The sequence below is a fragment of the Sorex fumeus genome, unplaced genomic scaffold (assembly GCF_029834395.1).
Source record: "Sorex fumeus unplaced genomic scaffold, SorFum_2.1 ptg000034l, whole genome shotgun sequence".
Lineage (NCBI taxonomy): Eukaryota > Metazoa > Chordata > Mammalia > Eulipotyphla > Soricidae > Sorex > Sorex fumeus.
This window is the reverse complement of record NW_026606091.1, coordinates 23,773,850-23,798,077: the sequence shown is the minus strand read 5'-3', so window position 1 is coordinate 23,798,077 and position 24,228 is coordinate 23,773,850. Positions and strand designations below refer to the sequence as shown.

General features: G+C 52.7%; 2 protein-coding genes across 5 annotated transcripts in view; one reads left to right on the top strand and one right to left on the bottom strand.

Annotated features, from left to right (window-relative positions):
- Window positions 1–13,403, top strand: part of KIF24 (kinesin family member 24) — a 41,121-nt gene extending 27,718 nt beyond the window's left edge. Inside the window, exons 6-12 of the mRNA XM_056117424.1 lie at window positions 1,073–1,194; window positions 2,019–2,124; window positions 5,569–5,640; window positions 9,163–9,272; window positions 9,906–11,999; window positions 12,967–13,060; window positions 13,263–13,403. Of these exons, the coding sequence (XP_055973399.1) occupies window positions 1,073–1,194; window positions 2,019–2,124; window positions 5,569–5,640; window positions 9,163–9,272; window positions 9,906–11,999; window positions 12,967–13,060; window positions 13,263–13,403 (2,739 nt within the window). The remainder of the gene's footprint in view (window positions 1–1,072; window positions 1,195–2,018; window positions 2,125–5,568; window positions 5,641–9,162; window positions 9,273–9,905; window positions 12,000–12,966; window positions 13,061–13,262) is intronic.
- Window positions 13,404–15,366: 1,963 nt separating this feature from the next.
- The window catches only part of UBAP1 (ubiquitin associated protein 1), a 39,654-nt gene continuing 30,792 nt past the window's right edge, over window positions 15,367–24,228 (bottom strand). For all 4 annotated transcript variants that reach the window (XM_056117008.1, XM_056117007.1, XM_056117009.1 and 1 more), the window contains 4 exons: window positions 22,673–23,602; window positions 17,385–17,567; window positions 16,890–16,991; window positions 15,367–16,452 (listed from right to left, as the gene is read on the bottom strand). In XM_056117008.1, the coding sequence (XP_055972983.1) occupies window positions 16,312–16,452; window positions 16,890–16,991; window positions 17,385–17,567; window positions 22,673–23,602 (1,356 nt within the window). In that variant the 3' untranslated portion in view covers window positions 15,367–16,311. The remainder of the gene's footprint in view (window positions 16,453–16,889; window positions 16,992–17,384; window positions 17,568–22,672; window positions 23,603–24,228) is intronic.

Below are 24,228 nucleotides of genomic sequence, written 5' to 3'. Positions count from 1 at the left end.
AGGGCTAACCCAGCAGTGCTTGGGGAATCACGTGACACCAAGAATTAAGCCCAGGGTCTTGTATATGTTGGACATATGTACATATATGCTGCTCAGCCCATTGAGCCATCTCTCTGGCCCTCAGTATATCTGGCCCTCCTAGTGGGATCTAGGGACCCAGGAGCCACTGCTAACTAGGCTGACAGTTTAATGCTAGTCCTGGGGATGTGGCGCTGCTTAGGCCTTGTGGTGCAGGGATATATCCAGGACGCGCCAGTTGATGCTCAGGGATCTCCAGCACTCTATCCAGTGATACTGGGGGTTCATGTGGTGCCAGGGATCAAACCAGGGCATCCATGTAAAAGTGCCTTGCCCCCAGCACTACCTCTCCGACTCTCAAATAATATTTCTGATGTTCTTAACCTTCTTGAACCTCAGTAAACAACACTTCTCCCTCTACCCATGTTGAGGATGTGTTAATGTGTGACTGCTCCCAGTGACCAGAGTTCAGTCCTTTCTCCCATACCCATCTCCTGAGGGACCCACTTTTTTTATTCCAGTTTGGAGGGGCACTAGTCTCAAGGGAAATTATGGGCTTATGGAAATGGTGATAACTCATCACTTTCATGTTCCTACGCATCAGGCCTGGCTGTCGTTATGACAGCATTCTGGTAGAACAGGTGGGTGTGATCAGTCATTCCATGATGCACTTTTCGGTCCTTTGTTTCAGTTACTAAGATAGATAGGGATTATGGGACTTTGCTTTGAAGCCAAGTTATGCCCTGGGGATTTTAGTCAGGTTAAATCCATCAAAGATATTAAAAAGAGCATATGAGATCAAGAAGTAAATTAGCTCTTGAGCTATTGAATGTTCTCTCCCAAGATTAGTATTCCACATTGTTTTCATTGCTGTTGGGTACTTATTCCACATGATTTAGTGTTTCGGCAGCTTTCCACATGGAGGGGGAGAAAAACTAGAGTGTACTGACAAAGTTATATATCTATCTAGCCTCTCCCGCTTGTAGCCAATTCCCTGGAGCCAGAGGGCTTTGTTTACTCCCTGGGGAAGTCACCCTGTGGCTTTTCTCTTCAGGTGATCCTGAAAGGCAGCAAGGAGCGGAGCACCGGGGCCACTGGAGTTAATGCCGACTCCTCCCGCTCCCATGCTATCATCCAAATACAGATCAAGGATTCAGCCAAGAGGACGTTTGGCAGGTGAGCTGGAAATACGCAGGGAATTGCATTGTCCGCCTTCCCCTTATGCGACTTTGAAATATGTGCTATCCACAACAGGACTCCCTGCCGCTATGGAGTTCTTTATTTCAGGCATCCGGAGTTGAGTTGTTAGCCCTGAAATAAATCATTGGACGAAAGTGCCATCTGCTGATTAACAATGAAGTAATGACCTATTGTTGGTCAACCCTAAGTTATTAAAAGGGACATTGATTACTGCTAACATGAAACACAGTGTCAGCAGAAGAATAGCAGGAAACACTTCTCAGAGGGTGTACAGGCCAAAAAAAAAAAAAAAGAAAGAAAATTAATCCATCCTTCTTGAAAGAAGCCATAAGACAATTGGATCCATTCACTGCTCTTCTGGTGCTATCTTAGCAAACTCTGCCAGGCTGATGGATGAGCCTATCACACCTCTGAGTAATGAGTCTTTTCTTTCTTTCTTCTTTGGGGAGGGGGGCAGGGGGCGCTGGAAAGCAGCCCACAAAAGTTTCTATTTAATTATCTAAGTGGTCACCTAAGTGATTTGCATTGTGGCCATTTAGCCTTATGGGAAGAATATGTTTATTAATTTCAGTCATGTGTTCTCACAAATGATAGAAACCCAGTGGAAGTGCCTGAGTGAACAGTGTCTGTCACCGCTGACTGATCAGAATCTTGCCATACTTCTGGAAGGCTGAAAATAGTGTCTTTTGTTTCCTGAGGATGGGCCAGTATTAATTTCTTCCTGCAGTCACAAAATACTGACCGCTAGAGAAATCAGTCTGTGTCTCAGAGAAGTCATCCTTGCTGTGTCTTCTCTCTAGGATCTCTTTCATCGACTTGGCTGGCAGTGAAAGAGCAGCAGACGCCAGGGACTCAGACAGACAGACAAAGATGGAAGGCGCCGAAATAAACCAGAGTCTTTTGGCTGTAAGTTGTCGGAAACCTTGACTTACAAACACATCTGAGGGGCTGGAGCCAGAGTACAGTGAATAGAGTGGTTGCCTTGAAGGTGACTGACCAGGTGTGATCCCCGGCATCCTATATGATCCCTCTGAGCACCGCCAGGAGTAATTCCTGAGAGCAGAGCCAGGAGTAACCCCTGAGCACCACTGGGTGTGGCACCGAAACAAAAACAAACGCCATCTCATTTTTTAATATTGATTACATGCTGATAATATTTTAGGGTGTATCAAGTTAACCAAAGAATGTGATTAAGATTTTCAGGAGCTGGAGTGATAGTCCAGCGGGTCGGGCATTTGCCTTGCATGCCGCTGCCCCAGATTCGATTCCCAGCATCCCATATGGTCCCCCAAGCACTGCCAGGAGTAATTCTGGAGTGCAAAGCCAGGAGTAACCCCTGTGCATCGCTGGGTGTGGCCCAAAAAAGCAAAAGAAAAAAAAAAGATTCATCTGGTTTCAGTGTTTTTCAAGTGTCTCCCCCCTTTCCTTCGTTGTGTTGACTGGATGTTGCACACACACATAGTTGTGGTGCTTTCTGGGGGGGTCACGCAACACCCTCAGCTATAGTTCTCCACAGGAGTTCACATAGGTATCACACACCCAAAACATTGACACTCTAGTTCTGTTTGTGGGGAGGGTGCTCAGGGGCTCTCCGTGGCTCTGTGCTCAGAGTTCAGTCTGATGTTGGTCAGGGAACCAAGCAGGGATTTGAAGGGGGCTCGGCCACATGTAAAAGCCTCAATCTCTTAACTATCCAGTCCTATCCTAATTCTGATATTCCTTTTGTATTTATTATCTGGAAATAATTACCCTTAATTACCTGATTTTCCTGAAATAGCAGAGGAGATGAGATAACTGCCTTATTCTTTCCCTTTATTCTGTAGTTTCCAGCATGAGTGAATTTTTTGTTCAGATATGATTATAAATTTAGTGTAATGATTATTCTTTTTCCTGTTAAATTGGACATCTTTTAAAATGTGTGTAAAGGTAAAGGTAAAGGCCCTCCCGTTGATCGTCGATTTGCTCGAGCGGGCCCAGTAACGTCTCCATTGGAGACTTTGTTGTTACTGTGTCTGGCATATCGAATACTCTCGGTAGCTTGCCGGGCTCTCCGAGAGGGGCAGAGGAATCGAACTCGGGTCGGCCATGTTGGCCGCGTGTAAGGCGAACGCCCTACCCGCTGTGCTATCGCTCCAGCCCCTCTACACACATTTTAAAATGTGTGTAGAGACATAAAACTCCACAAAAAGCCAAGCCAATTCTGGGGAAAAAAGAAGATGGAAAGTATCCACCCCCCTAAATTTAAATCTTACTATCAAGGTAGAGTAATCAAAATGGCGTGTCGCTGGAATGAAGTCAGACCCCAGGTTGAATGCAAATAGCATAGCTTTGGCCCGGTGGAAGCCTTTCCAGGTATATTCCTGTGTCGTCTTTATTCACCCCTGCTAGTTTTTGGCTATGTCCTTGTGCTCTGGACTCATCTTCTACGTTTTCTTTTTTGGTTGTTTTTTGTTCTGGGGCCACACCCAGTGATGCCAGATCAGGGGTTACTCCTGGCTCTGCACTCTGCCTGCTGAGGGGACCAGATGTGCTGCCAGGACTCAGACCCAGGTCAGTGCACGCAGGGCAAGTTTAATAATAATAGCAGTTTCATGCATAAAACATTCCAAAACTGTACTCTCCACCAGTGTCACTTGCCCTCAAATAGTGTCCGAGTGTTACCCTTCCCCACCTAGACTCCTCCATCCTCCTGTGTGTATATTTTGAAAGGGAAAAATATATCAGCATTAATGATTAATAAATGGATTACTAATGAATTAATTCAAAATTAAGATTTCAGGACTTTTACTGAAATCTTTATAGAAATTTTTATTTCTCTTTTTTTGATAGAATTCTTTTTTTTTTGCGGGGGGGGGGGTCACACCCAGTGATGCTCAGGGATTACACCTGGCTCTGCACTTAGGAATTACTCCAGGCATTGCTCGGGGAACCACAGGGGATGCTGGGGATTGAACCCGGGTCGGCCGTGTGCAAGGCAAACGCCCTCCCCACTGGATTATCACTCCGGCTCCTGTGCTAGAATTCTTAGTCTAATAACATTAGTGTACTTTATTTTCTCTACTCAGTATATAGGCCTAATGACCTCCCAAATTAATAATGTTAGGAAATAATTGGGCTGGAGCGATAGCACAGTGGTAGGGCGTTTGCCTTTCACGTGGCTGACCTGATCGACCTGAGTTCAATTCTCCTCCCCTCTGGGAGAGCCAAGCAAGCTACTGAGAGTATCTCACCCACATGGCAAAGCCTGACAAGCCACCTGTGCCGTATTCGACATGCCAAATACAGTAACAAGTCTCACAATGGAGATATTACTGGGCCCGCTTGAGCAAATCAATGAACAATGGGAGGACAGTGACAGTGACAGTGAAGAAATAATCACTGGGGCCAGAGCAATAGTACAGTGGCTAGGGCTCTTGCCTTGCAAGTTTGATCCTTGGCATCCCATATGGTCCCTAAGCACTTCCAGGAATATCCCTGAATGCAGAGCCAGGAGTAAGCCCTGAACATTGCCAAGTGTGACCCAAAACCAAAAATAATTAAAGTGGAGGTGAGGGACCCAGAAAGATAGAGCAGAAGTTAAAGCACTTGCCTTGCACTCTGCCGACCCTGGTTCAATCCACACCGTATCTTGTTCCCTGAGTGCAGCGCCAGGATAGCCTCTGAGCAGTGCTCGGTATAGACCAAATGCTCCTCTCTCCCAGTACGTGAAATGGAGGTGGGAAGGGCCGAAACCTAGGGGATTTCTCAGTTTCTTCCCAGCTCTCACTCTGGAATTTCTCCTGCCCACTTCTGACTGATCTTTGTTGCATCTACACTAGGTGGTAGTGTGGAGGAGGGGTGACATCGGGGTGGTATTGTTAACCTGAGTTGGGAGGAGAGTGAGAAGTGAGAGCTGCAGGCTTGGACTCCGGGACTGAGGGGCGGACGTTGAGTGGGTCTGTCCCCACTCCATGGAGTCACAAATGCTAAAGTTTGACACAGCTAAATTAGGACAAGGTTTCTAGTCTAGGACTTTCTTGTCAACAAGAAACTCCTAAGTTATCCTTGTTGATTTCCTTTGGGAGGCCTACCTGAGTGTGATTTATTTAAGAAAATCCAACCTGCAGAAGCTGGAGCGATAGCACAGCGGGTAGGGCGTTTGCCTTGCACGCGGCTGACCTGGGTTCAATACCCAGCATCCCATATGGTCTCCTGAGCACCGCAGGAGTAATTCCTGAGTGCATAAGCCAGGAGTAAACCTCTGTGCATCATCGAGTGTGACCCAAAAAAAAAAGAAAAAAAAATTCAACCTGTGGCTCGTTGTGCTTAATATTCAGTAGTTGATGTGCTTGTTGTTCTGCCTCTTTGCAGCTGAAGGAATGCATCCGAGCACTGGATCAGGAACATACCCACACTCCATTCCGGCAAAGTAAATTAACTCAGGTAAAGTCCCAGGGGAGCTCTGCGCTCTCACTCATCGGTTCCTTCTTCTACAGAACATCCAGTACCAGCCAGCAAGGTAGCATTGATGCCAGGCATAGGGTGGGAGGTTCGGAGCAAGGGTAGTCCATTGCTTCAAGGACTGCTCAGACTGAGGCATCTGAGTTCAAGGTTCTATGCAGGAAACAGCTCTAGCCTGACCCTCTCCCAAAGTTTTCTTCTTATCTCCAGTAAAAAGAAAACTTGATTGAGTAAGGTCTCTGTTTTTTGTTGTTTTGATTTGGTTTTAGGGTCATACCAGCAGTGCTCAGGGTTTGTTCCTGGCTCTGCACTCAGGAATCACTCCTCATGGAGCTCAGGGAACCTGTGGGGTGCTGGGGATTAAACCCGGGTCAGTCATGTGCAAAGCTGGCACCCTACCTACTGTACTATTACTCCAGCCCCAGGCTCTGAGCTTTCAGAGGAGGTAGTAGCACTGTCATTGGCATTGTCTTGACTATAAGACATAATTAGATCAGTGTTTTGAGATAAAAACCTTGCAGTTATAAGGAGCAAGATTGATTTCTGACATGCACTGATGGAAAAAATGGCTAAGCTGTCTGGTGATGTGAAAGTACTAGCTAGAGAAGCAATGTCATCGCTGCCTACGTGATTTGTCTTGGTTTGGTTTGGGTTTTTTTGGTTACTTACTTGGTTTTGGGCCACTCTCAGCAGTGCTCAGGGAACCCTGTGGTTGGTGCCGGAGTCCAGAGCACGTGTGCAGCCCTTTGAGCTGTCTCTACCCCGTCTTTGTGATTTGTTGTTGTTTTGGGGGCCACACCTAGCTGTGCTGAGGCCTTAACTCCTGGCTCAGCACTCAGAGATCACTCCTGGCAGAGTTCGGGGAACCATATAGGATGCTGGGGATTGAACCTAGGTCAGCTTCATGCTAGTACCCTATATGCTATGCTATCTCTCCAGCCCTGCCTTTGTGATTTTTTTTTCACTTTTTAAAAATATTTACTCATTAACTATTGCCTAAGAGGCCCAGGGTTCCCTCCTGGTGATTCTCAGTTGTCCTGAGGGTAGTTCAATACAAGGACCTGAGGATGTGGCCAGAGTGATAGTACAGCAGGAAGGGTGTTTGCCTTGCACACGACCTACCCAGGCTCTATCCCTGGCATCCCATATGGTCCCCCACCACCAGGAGTGATTCCTGAGTGAAGAACCAGAGGTAAACCCTGAGCATTGCTGGTTGTGACCTCAAAACCAGGGGGAAAAAAGGACCCGAGAATGCGATGCTGCCCTGGGGTACCAAGCTCTGCAGTCTGGGATCACTCCTGGCAGGCTTGGTGTCAGAAATGAATTTAGGTCAGACTTACTGGCTTTCCAGCCCCTCCTTTGTAATTCTAAATTTTTTTTTCTTCATATATATGTAGTCACATGGAGGAGAAAATTCTAGTAATATGCAAAAGAAGCAGTTGATATAGGATACATGCAGTGAATAATAAATGAAGGCGAAGGTGGAATTCTAACATTACAAATTCGTGTAAGGTGTGATCACTTGCTGTTTTTATAATTTAAATTATGAAATGAGAAAAAAATGCACAGAAAATTATGCAAATGCTAACTAATTATTCTGAGTGGTGGAACGATAGGTGATTTTTTTTTCTTCTGTCTTTCTGCCTTGAAATGTGCTGCATTTTTAATGGAAAACCTTGGCTGCTGTCAGATCAGCCTCTAAGGACATCTGACTTAGGTGCGCCCCACTCTGCCCGGGAGTCGGCCTTCAGTGTGCGCTCAAGGCTGGCGTCTCTGTGCTTTGAGAGGGGTCACTCAGGGCAGATGGGTGAGCTGCACTGCAGAGCAGAGGGCAAAAGCTCATGTAGCTAGTCAGAACGGATCTGTGGGAAAAAATTGAAAAACTGATCTGTGGCTTAGAGTGTGTCTTCTTGAACATGATTTCAGTCAGCAGCCCAGGCCTGCCTCCCCCACCTCCCTCCCCGTTTTTGGACCACACTCTGTGTTTAGGGCTGATTTCTGGCTCTGTGCTCAGGGATCATTCCTGGAGCTCTTGGGATTGAACCCAAGTCAGCTGCATGCAAGGCAGGTACCCTACTGTGCCACCTCTGTGGCCCCTTTGGGTCTTTAATGTTTTTTGGTGATCTGGGGACTGAAAAGCCTCACACATGTCAGGCAAGCAACCTAGACCTCTGACCCTAGGAAATCCTTCAGATAGGAGGCTGGTCTTGATTCTGACAGTGACCCTATTATTTTCCAAAACACATTTCTCATTCCCAGGTAATGTGTCCCTAGTTAATTTTCAAAGAATACTAATTCCAGGCTGGTGAGATTGCTAAATGGATTAAGCGTGTGCAAACAGGAGGCCCAGGTTTGATACCCAATGCAGTACAGGAGCACGGGAGAACCCCCTTCCCTCCAAGCACAACAAAGCCAGGAGCAGCCCCTGAGCACCACCAACCCTCCCCAAATACATATAGTAATTCAGACCGTATAAAGAAAGTAGCAGAAGGACAAAGACGAGGATAAGCGATCTCTGAGAACCCCACAGCCCCCGAAGCACTGCTCAAACACCCCCTCGCAGGACTGGGGCAGTAGCACAGTGGATAGTGTGTTACCTTCAGTCCCAGCACCCCTTGTGCTCCCCCCACCCAGCCCAGCCTCGCCAAGGGTGCTCCCCCAGCGCAGAGCTGGGCCTTAGTCCTGAGCACTGCTGGATGTGGTTGTCCCCCCATTCCAAAATTTTTTGAAAACACATGCGTTTGCTTGGCTTCCTTTCCTATCACAGATAATGTTCTGTGATAAAGTTCCTCCCCAGCTGGGGAGTTTCTTTCACTTTCCTAACTACTTTCGAATAAACCTTTCAATTAAAAAAAAATAGGTTTAAATCTCTCCATGTAGCTAAGCAATATGTATGATCATTTTTAATGATTATATTATTCGGTGTATAATGATTTGGTTTATAGACCCAGTTTTCCAAATTTCATTATTATTGTAATGAAATAAATGTCCTCTGTGTACTTTTATTTTGTAATCTGTTGAAGGGTTGTCCTCCCTTCACCTTCCCCTCAGCCTCTCCTCAGACCCTCCCCTCAAACCTTCTCCTCAGACCCTCCACTTGCCCTCCCCTCACCCTCCCCTCAGATTCTCCTCTCACCCTCCCCTCAGACCTTCCCCTCAAAGCCTCGTCTCAGACCCTCCCCAGGACAGGGTTTCAGTCAGCCTCATCCTGTGACTGAAATGCTCTTTTTTCATGATTTACTTTATTCTCTGATAAGTGAAGTTTTGTGTGCTTATTAAAGGTAAAGGTAAAGGCCCTCCCATTGTTCATCGATTTGCTCGAGCGGGCCCAGTAACGTCTCCATTGGAGACTTTGTTGTTACTGTGCTTATTGGTCATTTTTATTTCTTCTTTGGCAAATTGCTTTTTTATGGTAGACACAATATAATTCCTGCATATAGTAAGGAATTATGATGCCCTTTAGCAGATTGACATCGCTGACCCCCGTTCTCCTCTTCCGGACAGGTCCTCAAGGACTCTTTCATCGGTGATGCCAAAACCTGCATGATTGCCAACATCTCCCCCAGCCACGTGGCCACTGAACACACCCTGAATACTTTGCGTTACGCCGACCGGTGAGTCACTGTGGGCTGGGGCATCCATCCTGGGAGCAGGGACCCTGCTGCGAGCGGGGTGTGGGGTCAGTAATGGGAAGAATGGGGTTTGGTCATTCCCTTAACGTCTGGAGACAGCTCCTCCACCAGTGGCTCTGACTGGTGCATGGAGATGAGATGTCTGAAGCAGAAGGTTCACTGGGGTTTTCTCTGCGCGAGCCTCAGCACCACTGGGACAAACAAATGAGGGGGAAAAAAGCCCCTGTGCTTAAGGGGGAAGCCTGGTAATGAATTAGACACTTCACTTCTCCCGGTGGCCGCTCCTCTCAACAGGCTTTTGTTCCCAGAAGTGCCCAGCGGCTGTGAGGGAAGGTTTTCCAGGCAAGCCTGAGAGCAGGTCATCAGGGAACGAGGCTCCTGAGTGGACCCCGCGCCTGCCTGCCCCCCCATGGGGGAGGGGGCCTCCCAGGCGGTCAGTGCTTGTGGCCCTTGGCTCAGCTAAAGAGAGCTAGTTCCTGCCGAGTCTCTCCATTTCCCTGTTCTTCCCCAGGAGAGCTCAGACTCCAAACCGTTGTCGTGCTTTGCGTCCGTGTGCTTAGCAAGGCAGTTTCTGAGTGGCAGGGAACCCTCCTCACCAGCTTCTGTCCTTTGCAGGGTCAAAGAACTCAAGAAAGGCATGAAGTGTTGCTCGGCGGTGTCCGGCCGGAGTCGGACATCCGGGAACATGTCTCCAAAACGAATCCAGAGCTCCCCCGGGGCCCTGCCGGGGGACAAGTGCTCCCCCAAAAAAGTCAAGCTGGGCCTGCAGCCACCCCTGGCGGTGGCCCCCGGCTCCAGCAGAGGGAAGGCCTCGCCTCTGGCCAGTCACCCTCCCAACGTTCCTCTCGCTGCTGTCCCCAAAGCCCCTGGGAAAAGAGGCGTCCCCAGAGCCAGCCCTCTGCAGGAGGGGAGCCTTCATAGCAGCCCTGGCAAGGCCCCCATGCACGGCGGGCAGCTCCCCACCAAGAAGGCAGAGGAGTCGCCGCCCTGCCCCGGGAGGAGTCCCCCAGGAGTCTCCAGCGGGCGCGGCCTGGCGCCGGGGAAGCTGCCCGCCAAGGGCCGCAAGGTGCAGCCCGTGCGGCCGGTGCAGAAGCAGCTGGTGTCCCGGAGCGAGCTGTCGTGCGGCCAGGCCCAGCCCCGCGTCCCCCCACAGCAGCAGGAGAGGGAGGCCCACCTGCGCCTCTACCACCAGCAGTTCCAGCGGCCACCCCTCCTGCAGCCGAAGCTCCACTACCAGCCCCTGGAGCAGCTCCTGTGCCAGTACCGGGCCCAGGCTGGCCCCCTGCGCCACCGTGCGCCCTCGCCACCCGCCACCTGCCACCCTGAGAGCCCGGAGGGCACCCCCGCTGAGGAGCCCGACGACAGCGACTTCAGCGAAGACTCCTTCTCCCACGTCGCGAGTCAGAGGGGCCCCAAGCAGCGGGAGCCCCGGGACAAGAGCAGAGACTCCTTCTTCCTCCACCAGAGCGAGCCCAGGCCGCAGGGCCCGCTGGCCGACCGGCGGTGGCCACAGGGTCTGTCGTTCAGCCCCAGGCCAGAGGGTGACGGGAAGGTGCTGCAGGGCGCCTGGCTGGACTGCTGGGACCCCAGGAGCCCCAGGGGAGCCGCACTCGAGCCCAGGGAGGCGCCCTGGGACTGGCACGCCCCCTCCTCGGGGCCGTCTAACTTGGGCACCCGGGTAGAGAAGCCGAGCTGCCCCCAGGGGTCCCTAGGGCACAGCTGCACGAGCGAAGGCACCCCCGCTGCTGCCCCCACCGAGGGCGCCTTTGGGGCTGAGCAGCCTCAGGAGACGCTGGACGAGGACAGTTTCTCCCTCTCACTGTCCCACATGGCCACGTCGGGATCCCCGGACCAGCGGGATGGAGCCAGCGCCTCCCCGAGGGAGGCCTGCGAGGACAGTCCCGCTCCAGCGGCCAGAGCAGGGCTGGCGAGCGACTCTTCCCCCGGAGAAGGCTCCAGGGGGGAGCTCGGCTCCTGCTCTGACTGCACCTCGGGGCTGATGGCTCCGCTCACCGTGTCTCTGCTGGAGAACCCCGACGACGAGGGGGCTTCTCCCGTGCGGCAGCTGGCCCAGAGCGGGACGACGTACAGTCTCCTGACTGCAGGCACAAGGGGACCCCCGGAGGACCACACTGCATCCTTGGAGGACCAAGAGGAAGTCCTGCCGGTGACCCGGGCCACGGGGTCCCTGTGGCTGTCCTCCTCCCCTCCTGACAACAAGCCTGGGGCTGAGCTTCCCCCTCTCTCCCCGTCCCCCATCCGCCATCAGCCCCCTGCCGGAGAGGCTGACCTCGGGGCCACCAGGCAGAGCCAGGAGACGATGTCCTTTCCCCAGGAGCCCACGGCGAGCGAGCACTACGATGCTGACGCTGAGGAGACAGAAGTGGGCAGCTCCGGGGGCTTCCCAGGAACACCCTTCGGCAGCCTCCCTCCCCGAGGGCACGGGCCTGCTCTCAGTCCGCCAGCAGGAAGTGTCAAGCAGCCCATGCCACCCTGGGCCCAGGAGAGCGTCTACCCTGCAGGGCGCAGCTGGCAGGAACAGCGCACGTCCACAGACTGCGTCAGGTCACCCTGCTTCGGTGAGGACCCTGTGTGGCTCCAACAGGGACCAGTCCCCAGGAGTTTGGCGAGACCAGGCTCTCCGCTGGCCTGCACCCGTGCTCTCAGGACCACCGCGACACTTCCTCTGCCCTCCCTGGAACATGCACAGTAAGTTGCTCATTCTCCCAGAGAGATAGAGGTGGGAGGGGTGGAAGGAGAGGGAGAGGGACCTGAGTTGCATTGATGTAAGCAGGTGAGTCTTCTTCCAGAAACCAGCCCCCCAACCCCACCCCATGACAACACTCAGTAACGTGCTCTGAGACAGGCCCGCTAGGAGAGGAGTGACACCTCAGCCTGGCGAAACTCAGAGGTTGCTAGAAGGATCTGTCCCGTCAGCAAGCCTGTCCCGGAGCCAAGACAGACCAGGTCCCTTCCAAACCCGGCAGCTCGGGTTGTGCTGCTTTTTCCCATAAGAGAGGACAGGCAGTCTGTGGAGTGAGAGGAGGAGGCTGGCAGGGGGTACCTGCTGTGGGCCCCACGCGCCCTGGGAGAAGCTGGGCAGGTGATTTTGTAGCTGCTGTGCTTGGGCCGGGGCCATGGACTGAGAAGGTTGTGCAGGGACCCGACCCCCCTTTGCCTCGTGAATCACCTGGCTTTATTTTTAGGGGGGGTAGTGGGCACACCTAGCAGTGCTTGGGGCTCACTCCCTGGTGCTGCTCAGGGACCCGTGTGGTGATGAATCAGGTTCAGCCACATGCAAGGCCAGCGCGTTACCCCTGTACTGTCTGGGCTAGTGATGCCGGGGGCCCGGGACAGGAGATAGGGGCCAACCGAAGGCCGCTGCCCCACGGCTTGCCAAAACCTTCTGCTCTGGGGGAAGCGGGGAGACTGCAGGTGAGTGCGCCGATGGCAGTGCCCAGAGCCATCTTCCCTGTAGTCTTGCTCAGGTCCTGCTGGTGTCCGGGCTGGGCTGGGCTGGGGTGAGGAGGGGAGGCGGCTGGCCGACAGACCACTGCAACCCAAGCTGCTGTGGTAGAGGGAGTGCTTGGCCTTTAAATGGATTTCAGCCCCAGGAAGCCCCCCATTCCTGGAGATGGGCGGCCAGGAGGATGACAGCCTTCCTTGGGGGTTCCAGACAGGTGGTCATCCGAGCTCACCAGGAGCAGCTGGATGAGATGGCTGAGCTGAGCTTCAAGGAGGAGACACTGATGAGCCGCCTGGCTCCACACGTAAGTGGCTTTGGCTGGTCCCCGGGGGCCGTCAGACTCCCCACGGCCAGTGTGTTGGCCATGCCAGGCCATGGCTCTGTGCAGGTCCTGTCTGCTGAGGCCGTGTAACCCCCAAAGGCCCTGGCACCGAGGCCGGGGGGTGTGAGTACCACGGGCTGGGGATTTCCAGCCGACCCAGCATTTGTCCTGTTTCCTTCCTCAGGATTTCGAAGATTTCGTGGTCCAGTTGGATGAAATCATGGCTCTGAAATCCAAGTGCATCCAGAGCCTAAGGAGCCAGCTGCAGCTGTACCTGGCCTGCCACAGGCTGCCCACAGCCCCCAAGAGGACAGTGGTGTCTTAGGGCTGGACAGACCCATGGTGGGGGGAGGCAGGAGCCTGGGGATGCAGCCAGCCCCGCGACCCCAAGCAGGAGCAGCGCCGTGAGATACAGAGCAAGGCCATTCCTTTCCTAGGGCTGGAGGGAAGTCGTACCCTTTGTCCGTGGCAATAAGTAACCTCCTCCTGAATTTAGGAATCAGAATTTGGGGTGCTCGGTGGTAACCTAGAGGTTACTAACTGAAGAGCATGCCACGCTCTCTAGAATGTTAACCCTGTGCCTTAATCCAGACCTGCGGAGGGTGCCGGAGTGTGGACAGGGCTCAGGTGAATCCTGTTGCCGAGACCCTTGGGGACTTTTTGGTTTCCTTTGAGAATGTGAATAAACCTTGAGGTATCTGCAACGGTCAGCAGGTGTGAAGCAGCCTCCCTCGGTTCCCCAACACTGTGCAACCCCATGTGAAGACAGCAGAGGGCGCCCGCATTCCATGTGCTCGTCCCATCTCTGAGACCCCTCTGCCAGTTACACATCCCCAGCCCTCCTGGCACCCGTGGTCCTTCAATTCCTGGCTGACTCCTCATCTTCCACAAACCCTTGTATTTAGCCAACAGGAGGACCCAAAGCAGGTGCCCTCCCAGCCTCTTTTGGCCAGCCCATCCTGCTCTCTACAGCCCACCTTACCAGGGCCCTGGCCAGCTGTGTGATGTGCAAACACGGAATTCTGCCCTCACACAGCCTGCCCTTCGTCTGAGTTCTACTTGGCTATGTATCTTAGCAGGAAACTCAAGATCATAAATACAAAGCAGGGTCAGGGTTGTGGCTCAGCGGTGTAACATGTAGCCTGAATGTCTGAGGCTCTGGGTGCAATCTCTGATTGATACCTTGCAAAAAAACAAAACTTCCCTCCACTTCCCAAGGCCACCCTGGATCAAGCTGAGAGTCATGTGACACAGCTCTAGACCCATCCTGGCGTGATGCCTTCATTTTCTCCAAGCCAAGAGTAACTCTGCAAGGTTGTTTTGTTTGGGGGGTTTGAGGATAGGTAGGTCATACCCAGCAACACTCAGGGCTTAGTCCTGGCTTTGCACTCAGAAATTACTCCTGACAGGACCTGGGAACATACAGGATGCCAGGCACCAAGCCCAGGTCAGCCACATGCACGGCAAGCGCCCTACTACTACTACTGCTACTACTGTACTACTGCTCCAAGAGGACTAAAACCAAGCACCACCTTAATTCCTGAGTGAAAAACCCTGAGCATTGCTGCATGTGGCCGAAAATCAGCAAATAAATTAAAATGTTTAAAGAATTAAAAATTAAGGAAGGCTAAATTTTAAAGGGCAGCAGTGGGACTAAACTGGTTTCTCCAACTCGAGACCAATTTTGTACACTTCAGCAATGCCCTATCTGACCACCAGAGGGTGGCCTTGCTCGTTTCCTGGCCCAAAGGCTCTGCAGGAGCAGAACCCAGCTCTGAGCACTAGAGACAGGGACTGAATCATTATGGGACAAGAAACTAGCAGAAGTATTTTATCAGAGACTGCGGCTCCACTGAAGCTGGCGAAGTAGTCTGAATCCAGTCCTGTCCAATGCAGAGCACACGGTGACCAACGCTTCTAGCAGGAAAAGGAACTTCTTCCGCATTTCTGGATGTTCCCCTCCACAGTCCCGCAGGAGTGATCAGTCTGTCCTGGGCCCAAATATTCAATAGTCAGGTTTAAACAGACCCTCTACTGGGCCCGCCTCTGCCAACCAGAACCCAGCAAAGCGCGGGCAGAACCTGCCCACTGGCCACATCCAGCAATGCTTAGGGTTCTGCATTCTCCCACGGCCCGAGAATGAACTACTGAAACAGCAGAGAAGCAGTAGGTGGCCTCCGTCCCACTCCAGCAGAGGCCCACAGGGAAGCTCCCACCATCCCCCAGTCATCCCCCCTCCCCCAGAAGTCAACAGTCCTTGGTCGGAAGAAAATGAACACAGCAGGCCGTACCTTTTATATTTTTATTAGTAGTTCTCTCTGAAGAATCAAAATAGTTAGCAAATTACTTTAGATTCATCAAGACTGTATATCCTTTGTATTTAGATCTTTAATGATGTACAACATAATACAAAACAAACCAAAGAGACCAATCTCTACTGACTAGGTGTTATTCGTGTCCTGGAGCGGGGGCGGAGAGAGAGGCTGTCCTCCGAGGAGAACTGAGGTGCAGTTAGTGCTGGGCGACTACATTGCGGGGCCTGTGCCCGCCGCCTCAGGGCCAGGAAGCGGCCAATTCATTCAATTGACGGCTGCTTCCTAGAGCAGGGGGACCCAGGGAGCCCGGGTGGCTGGGGTCGTGGCCTAGGCTGGGACAGGAAAGCATTGGTGACTGCCTGGCAGAAGAGGCAAACTCGGGGGCCTCTGGGGGAACAGGCACTCTGCACCTCAGAGACTTGCAGAACCAGTGTAACACTAAGAGACTTGTTTAAAAAGGGGGAAAGAAAAACCCTGGCAGAACCTTTCCATTGCACTCAACTTGGGTCCGAGCTCAGTTCCCCAGTGTCAGAGGGAGAAGCATCTCACCCCAAAGCAGCACTGAGTCTGGCCCTCCCACCCCTCCCCAACTCTTGGCAGTTAGGCCAGGTTTCAGCTCAGGAAACCCGGGGAGCCTCTGGAGGGCCAAGGTGGGAAGGACACTTCTTGAATACAAATGCGTTTAATGTGAAAGAAGCCAGTAAGTCCTAGGGGGCCCCTGATTCACAGGCCCCGATCTCCCCCTCTTCCTCCCCAGCTCGGGGCCTAGGCTCACAGACTGATGAGCAGTCTTCCACCCCACCCCACCCCAAAAAAAAGACTATCCGAAGTGCGCCCCTTCTCCTTCACCACAGCTGGGCTCTGGAAGGCTGCCTGCAGGGGTAGTTCCGTGGCAGGGCTGCAGGGGGGGGGCTGGTCTCAGCTGGCGCCCGCCCGAGCCATGAGGTCTTCCAAAGCATTGTCCTGGTCATTGTTGTGCAGCAGGAGAACTTCCTTAATGTCTTTCAGTTCAAAGCCCATTTCCTTGAATTTGCTCATTAACTGAAGAAACTCCATCATCTAGAGGGTAAGAGAGAAAACAGAAACGTGTTCCCACGGCACAGCCCCGCCTGGTGCAGGGACACCTCTTGAGGGGTCCAGGGGGAGCCTGCAACTCCGAGGGGTCCTCCTAAGCCTGGTCGAAGGTCTGATGCTGAGCTCATCACCCATCAGGAGCCACGTCTGTCCCAGTAATCCTGACCCTCCCCCAGGCCCCACCGTGGCAAACATCCACCCCAAAAGCGGGGACCAAGTGCCTCACAAATCTCCAGTTATCCCCATCCTTCCCCTGCTCTGCTCGGTCTCCATCCTAATGCATCACCTGAGCCAAACATCCCAACTGCTAAACATGCAATGGGGCATGAAGATTCTGTGCTTCACCTGAGTCCTGTCTGCAGTCTCCAGGTCGAAAAGCCCAGACAGCACAGACCTGTCTCTTCTTTCCAGATGGTTCTTACCTTCTCCTCCGAACACTGGTGCATTTCCAGAGCCTCTTCCACTAGGAGAGGGTCGAAACCTTTCTCACAGAGCTGTCCGTGTGCAAAGAGATAGTCGAGAATCTGGGGAAAGAAAACAGGTTTGAGCCCTCAGCGCCAGGCCAGTCTCTCTTCCCAGGCACTCACCACAGACTAGCAAGGGTGACATCTCTCGCACCCAGCTCTGAGCTCTGCACAGGACAGGGCTGTGTGCTGCGAGTCCCAACCTGTGGCTCCTCAGTGACAGCTGCAGCGCCTGGCATTCCCCTTTCTAACTGGGCCCTTTGCAAAGGGGTTCCTGCCACAGCTGTGGCAGGAGACGCTGCCAAGGAAACAGCTCGAGCCAGTGCCAAGACTCAGGACCAGACTGTTTGGGAGTCCGTCCTTGAGAGCTCCCTCGGGTGGTGTGAAACGGGAGCCTGGGGAACAGTCTCCACAGCAGCCCCCTGGGCACTCGCGAGGTCTGGGACCCCTTACCTGCTCAATATTCTCGCCTTTCTTCTTCATGGCTCTCAGGACACACTCGTACGAGTAGCCCATGTTGACCACCGTCTCCACACACTGCTGCTCCCTGGGTGACAGTGTCTGCAGTTCACAACAGGCCTGGGGACAGCTGGGGGCATTGGGCACTTGTGACATTAAGAAATTAGGAGGTGTAACCTGGTGGGAGAGAAATCACGAAATCAAGACCTGTCCTGAAAGCAAAAGGCAGGTGATCCCCCCACAGCGGCCCCCAACAAACGGAGTCACAGGAGCCACACGTGTTTCCCTGCCCAAACTCCCTGAGCAGAGCCTGACAAAGTTCTGCTACTGCCTCCCAGGGCTGAGGCCCAACCTGGCTTTCACAACATCTTTTGTTGCTGTTTCGTTTTATGGACCACACCCAGTGGTGCTCTGGGACCACTCCTGGAGGAGCTCGGCTCCATGTGCGGTGCCCAGGATCAAACCCAGGTCAGCCGCAGGCCAGGCAAGCACCCCACCCACTGTACTATCCAGTCCCGTCAGGACTTCTCTTGAAGGTGCTGGAGGGGCCACAGGAGAAAGGGCCGACAATTACAAGTGCGGGGGCATTTGTGAGAAATCAGCAGGGAGAGGACTGGAATGGGGGTGCTCAGGCTCGGAGGCTTCCGTTGCTGGCCACAGGCAATCCTGCACCCGGCTTCTGGTTCCAACCTGACCGCTGCGGAGACGGCCATGCTGCCACCCTTCCACCCTTCCTCAAGGCCTCCCGCACCATGGCCACTCACTGAAGTCCTTAGCCACATGGGAGCAAGGTCACCAGCTCCGGGGGAGTGGGGGAAGGCGTGCTTAGAAGACTGTAGCCGATGATTTAGCATAACCACACGATCTCCGCAGCCACCCGAGAAACCACAGCACTGGCTACAGGACTCCAGGCCCTCTCTGCACCTTCTGCCTATCTCACCTCAGAAACATACAGATACGCCCCACTTCCTCCTCGGACCATCCAAAAAAGACAACTAGAAAATAGGTAAGCGAAAGAACCAAAATGGAGGGGGCTGGAGCAGTAGCAGCAGCTAGGGCGTTTGCCTTGCACGCGGCCAACCCGGGTTCGATTCCCAGCATCCCATATGGTCCCCCGAGCACTGGCAGGAGTAATTCCTGAGTGCACAAGCCAGGAGTAACCCCTGAGCATTGCCGGGTGTAACCCCCACCCCACAAAAAAGAACCAAAATGGAGTAAGAAAGTCCATGAGGGCCATCCCCATCTACAACTTTGTTAACAGTATCACTATGATTGAACTTTTTAAAATTATACACAATGGGACGGGAACGATAGCACAGCGGGTAGGGCATTTGCCTTGCACGCAGCCAACATGGCCGATACAGGTTCGATTCCCAGCATCCCATATGGTCCCCCGAGCACCACCAGGGGTGATTCCTGAGTGCATGAGCCAGGAGTAACCCCTGAGCATCGCTGGGTGTGACCCAAAAAGCAAAAAAATGAAATAAAATAAAATTATACACAAGATAAACGGTTAAAGAGGTTTAAAAAAAAAAGACACTCATAATTAGTTCCAAATACAAGGGTGTTTCAGAGTGGTGGTGCTAGTGCTGACTGTCTAATGCAGTTTTATGCTTCAGATGTTTTTCAGCCAAATAAAGGGGGAAGACTGGCAAGGGGGAAAAGAGATAGATCCATCAAACCAAGAGACAAAACTAAGAACATGAAGATTCAGAATATGATAAAGTAAAATTTTATTTAAAAGGTTAATTTTTTTTAAGGCTTTAAGATAATGAAGGCAAGAGCCCAGAAAATAAAACATGAAGAAAATAGAAAAGAATAGCAAATTAAGAAAACAGTCAAGGATGTCCAGCAGGAACTCCAGAGAAAGAATTTTAAAAATCTAAGAATTACACAATAGACAAGCAGAACACCGGATGTTAAAACCTGAGCTGAGCCTGGTCTGAAAGGACTGGAAGGCCCTGCCTGCCACAGTGACCGCACAAGGGCCAGCACTGGTGATTTTCCAATCTGCCGGGATCAAGGAAAGATCACACGCGGTTCCGGGGCAGAGGGACAGCTCACCGCACCGGAAGGCTACGTCAGTGAGACGTGCCTGCTCTGATAAAATGCTTGCTTTTTCCAAAGGGAGTGATGCCTTGGAAAAAATGTTCACACTTCCAGAGATTCAACCCAGGGCCTCATACCTGCAAGGCTAGTGACCCACTGCTGAGCCACCTCCCTGGCCCCATCTTTAAAATCCTTTTTTTTTGTTTTTCTAGGAAGAAGGGGCCAGGAGATTGGGTCACATCTGGCAGTGCTGAGGCTACTCCTGGCTTTGTGCTCAAGTATAACCCCCTGGTGATGTTTGGGGAACCAAATGTGGTGCCAGGGATTTGAATCTGAGACACAGCGGCACACATTTTTTTTGTCCCCCCACCCCCAATTCCTCTTTAAAGCCTAGGAAGGAAGGAAGACCCCATCAGTGGTAAAGCAGGGTGGGGATGCGGTACCCTGGCAGCAGATCCTTCGCATGAGGGAAGCGCTGGGTGTGATCCCTACACCTGCCCCCCCCCCCCAACAAAAAAACCCAGATCTGAACAACTAAGAAGTTCACTATGTCAAAAAATAATTTAAAATACAACCGAGGGGCTGGAGAGAGAGAGAGCACAGCAGGTAGGGCGTTTGCCTTGCACACAGCCGACCCGGGTTCGATTCCCAGCATCCCATATGGTCTCCTGAGCACCGCCAGGAGTAACTCCTGAGTGCAGAGCCAGGAACAACCCCTGTGCATCGCCAGGTGTGACCCAAAGAGCAAAAATAAAACAACATAAAATACAACCGAGAGCAAAGTGGCACTATCTACTAGGACCCAGAGAGCACAGCGCGGCAGCGGACTCTGCACGGGGTCAGAAGAACGTGGCCTAACAGACTGAGCCCCCAAGGTGACCCCACGGATTGTTCGAAGATTAGTTTACATAAACACCATCAACTATAGAAGTTAAAATCTGAAAATGAAACCCAAACACTGAGCTTTCAATAGCCAACAAGTGCCGAACTCTAGGAAGCCTGTGAGGTGCTGGAGCGACCACCCCCCACCCCCTGGAGCTGGATCTCTAATGCTGCCTACTGGTGCCAAGCACGGTCCTGGCAGCGCCACTGTCTGGGACCTGGGGCCACAATGGTCCACGCGCTCGTCAGGCTCTGCGGCTAACTCTACGACTAAAGCGAGCATCCCAGCAAGCATCCCGGAGAGTGTACAGCTCTGGCAAGCCCTAGGGGGCAAACAACACTGCCAAGCACATGTGTGACCTCGATCGCCACAAAGATGACAAAGGGAAGAGGGAAACGGTTCATTAGGAAGGGAATAAAAGGAGCCCAGACAGTAGAGCGGGTAGGGCACTTGCATGCTGGCCAAGCTGGGTTTGATGCCCAGCACCCCATATAACCCCTCCGAGTACCACAAGTAATTCCTGAGTGCAGAGCCAGGAATAACCCCTGAGCATTGAAGGGTGTGCTTGCCTCCTCCCCACAAAAATAAAAATAGTTCAGGGATAGAGAGCACTCAGAAGGGCGCTTGCCTTGCATGAAAGACCCACTAGTGTACTGACTCTAGTCTCTTAAGTGGTAACGGGAGAGAGAGGGAAGAGGGGAGAAGTGAGGAGAGAGGAAAGTGAGCATGTATGTACAAGTGTGCATGCATGCAAACGTGTGTGTGTGTGTGTGTGTGTGTGTGTGTGTCTACAAATATAATGGGCGGAGTGGGTGTTGGCCAAGGTTCTCTGATCCTTCCCCGAGTTTCTCTACAGCTTGCAATGAGTCATAAAGAGTAGACCACAACTGCCTGGGAGGAATGGGGCCGAAGCCCATTCCTAGGAGATAACACTAAGCTGTGCTGTGGCACTTATCTGAGCCAAGGTTCATGGAAGTTTTCAGGTAGCCATGAATAGTGACGAGGGAGAGGCTGCCCAGGCCCTTGTGCCCGCAGGCTCAGCTCGGGACTGAGCATGAGGGCAAGCCCAGCCCGGCCCATCTCCTGCTCTAATGGCACAGAGAAAACCTGGAGGCCTCAGGTCCTTGCTTCCCAGATGACCAAGGACAGGACAATGGGCAAGCCAGAGAGGGCCTGTCCCCTGCAACTGCTGCACGGACACATGCCCGAGAGAAGTGTCTGGATGGAAACGGGGAGGCCGCAGGGCCAGGAGCTTTTTCTGTAGTCTCTTGGTCACCTGCCCGGCGGGTGTGTGCTCCGCCACTCCCAGCGAGGGGGAAGGAACCATTCTCATGCCCTGCAACAACTCTGCCTTAACCACCCCAATGACACCTGCAGCTTCTGCCCCAGCACCCCAACAAAGCCTTCCCAAAGGTTGAAAGCACGCAGTCCTGCAGGACTAAGGAAAACCTGTCCTCCAGAGAAAAATAAAATGGAAGTTACGCTTAAGGAAGAAAATCTGCTGCTGCAGCAAGATTCTTGGACATCGAGACCCCTGGACCAGGGAATGTAACCTGTGCTGCTCAAACACAAACAGAGAGCTAAGCCCAAATGTGGCAAATAAAGGGACCGTTTAAGTGTGCACCTAGGTGAAAAAAATGTATTTTCTTTGGGATGTGCTATCCTACATACCCACAACACTAAATCCGAATTCCAAACTTTTTTGGGGGGTTGGGGGCAGTAGTGGGAATCAAACCCCAGGGCCTTTCACAACAAGGCAAATGTTGTATCACTGAACTACTGGTTCCACTGCAAAATTCCCAGAAAGCAATAAAAAAAAGAAATGATAGAATTGTTAAAAGTGACACTTACAGGTGGGGAGAGAGTACACAGCAGGTAGGGCATCTACCTTGCATGGAAAAAAACCCAGGTTGGCGCTCCGACGCCACATATGGTCTCCCAAGGCCCAGCAAGGAGTGACCCCTCAGCACAGGGCCAGAAGGAAGCCCTGAGCACCGCAAGGTGTGGCCCAGTAAGAAATTAAATACCTGAGGCCACTCAGTCTGGAGCCACCTTATTCCACTATGACCCACAGCACAGAGAAGAACCAGGCTCGGTGCAGCGCTAACTGACAGGGAGGCAGGCAAAGGGAAAACAGAATGAAGATTCACAGCAACCTTAAGCGGAGGAAGAAAGGTCACCGGGAGCTTGACTCACACTAGGGCAATCCTCATCCTTTGGAAAATCACCCGAACGACATTCGCGCCTCATCCAAGTCAAGGCCAATGTGGCTGAAAGAAGAGGGTGGCCGCTCTGGGGTCGAAGCAGGGCCCCTGTGAGATTCAGACTGAGGGGGCTGTGGGAGACTCACCGTGGGACCTGTTTTTGGAGGTGATGATTCTTCTGTGCACACAGACAAGACAGAGAGGGAAGGCATCTGGGAGATGAGATCAGAGGCAGGCAGGGCGGGCACCTCGGTGCCACTGTCCAAGTTCAAAGCGGAAAGCCCCAGGGTGTGATGCCCGTTGAGCTCACTGGCACTGCTTTGGGTGGAAGGTTTCCGGGAACTCGGGAACAGGCCGTCGCGGAGGCAGGATGTGCTGTGGAAAGTGCTCGCCAGCCTGGCTGTCTTCTGCCCGCTGTCATCAGAGTCCAGTTTGGGGAAGGAGAGGGATTTGATATTGCTCACTGCAGGGATGGGGGGCAGGGGGCCTTTGGAAGACAGCGACATCTTCTCACAGCTGCCCAACTGGGGTAAGGTTATAAAGCCGTTAGGTTTGTGAAGAGGCTTGAAATCGAGCGTGGCCTGCTCCAGGGACGCCAGGACCTCCTCGTCCTGTAACACGGATCCGGAGCTGCCCCGGGGCAAGTTAGTGTCCAATAACTGAGCCATAATGGGTCCAGTGGTTCCGACCAGGATATTGCGCAGCTCTTCTTTCTCATCAATAGTCTTCAGCTCCAGATTATCGAATGGATCTTCCTCACACTCAAAGTCGGCGGGGTTGAAATCTGCCTTTGTGTGGGGAGGGCTGAGCACTTTCTGCTTCGTGGCGCTGCTGCTGACCCGGGTGGGGGTGAGGATACTGTTGTGCTGTAGGCTGGCGAGGATCGGGTTGATGGGGGGTGGCATCGTGGCTGTTCCCGGGGTCTTGGAGAATTTGCTGTCGCCCTCTGGGCCACTCTGAGAATTCACCGTAGCCTCTGCTTCCTCTGCCCTGCGTTCTGCTTCCTGCTGAGCTTCTTGGATCTTCTTAATATCTTCAGCCCACCCAATGGTCTTCTTTTCCAAGGAGAAGTCATACTGCGAAGAGAAAGCAGAGAAGGTCTGGAGCCAAGCGGCTGGCCCTCCCTGTCCCGGGCACTCTGGCACAAACAAGAGGAGAGGTGGGCCAGGCAGCGTTCAAGGCTGTGGGGTGAGCCCACTCGGGAAGGCTCCTAATCGCCTCAGACACCTGAAGCGAACTGGGTTCCAGACGGCCTCCCAAAGGACTGAATGCATGCCTGCCACCTCTTTCCCAAACACCAAGCAAAGCGGCCCTTCACCTCCCTGGCTTCCCTCCACTCGGGTCACTTCCTCCTAGAATTCTTCAGCCATGGCTGCCTTCTCCTGGAAGCTTTCCTGAAGGCCCTTCCTCGGAAACACGCTCCAAACGGACTGGGCTACCACCCCCTCTCCAGACAAAAAACGTTACTCAGCAGCCCCTAGAAACATCTACCTTGTTGAGGTGCCCCCCCAACTGCATGGAAGGCCACAATCCCATCATTGCCCCCGGGGGTGGCAGCACCTATTTTGGGATATGCAGCTCTGAATTCTATTCGCTCCTCCTTACCCCTCCGATTCTGGGCTCAGGTGGGCACATTTTGCCCCTAATCTTTCTCTGAACTTTCCCAATGTTACCACAAGCCTCCTGGGACAGCAACATGACT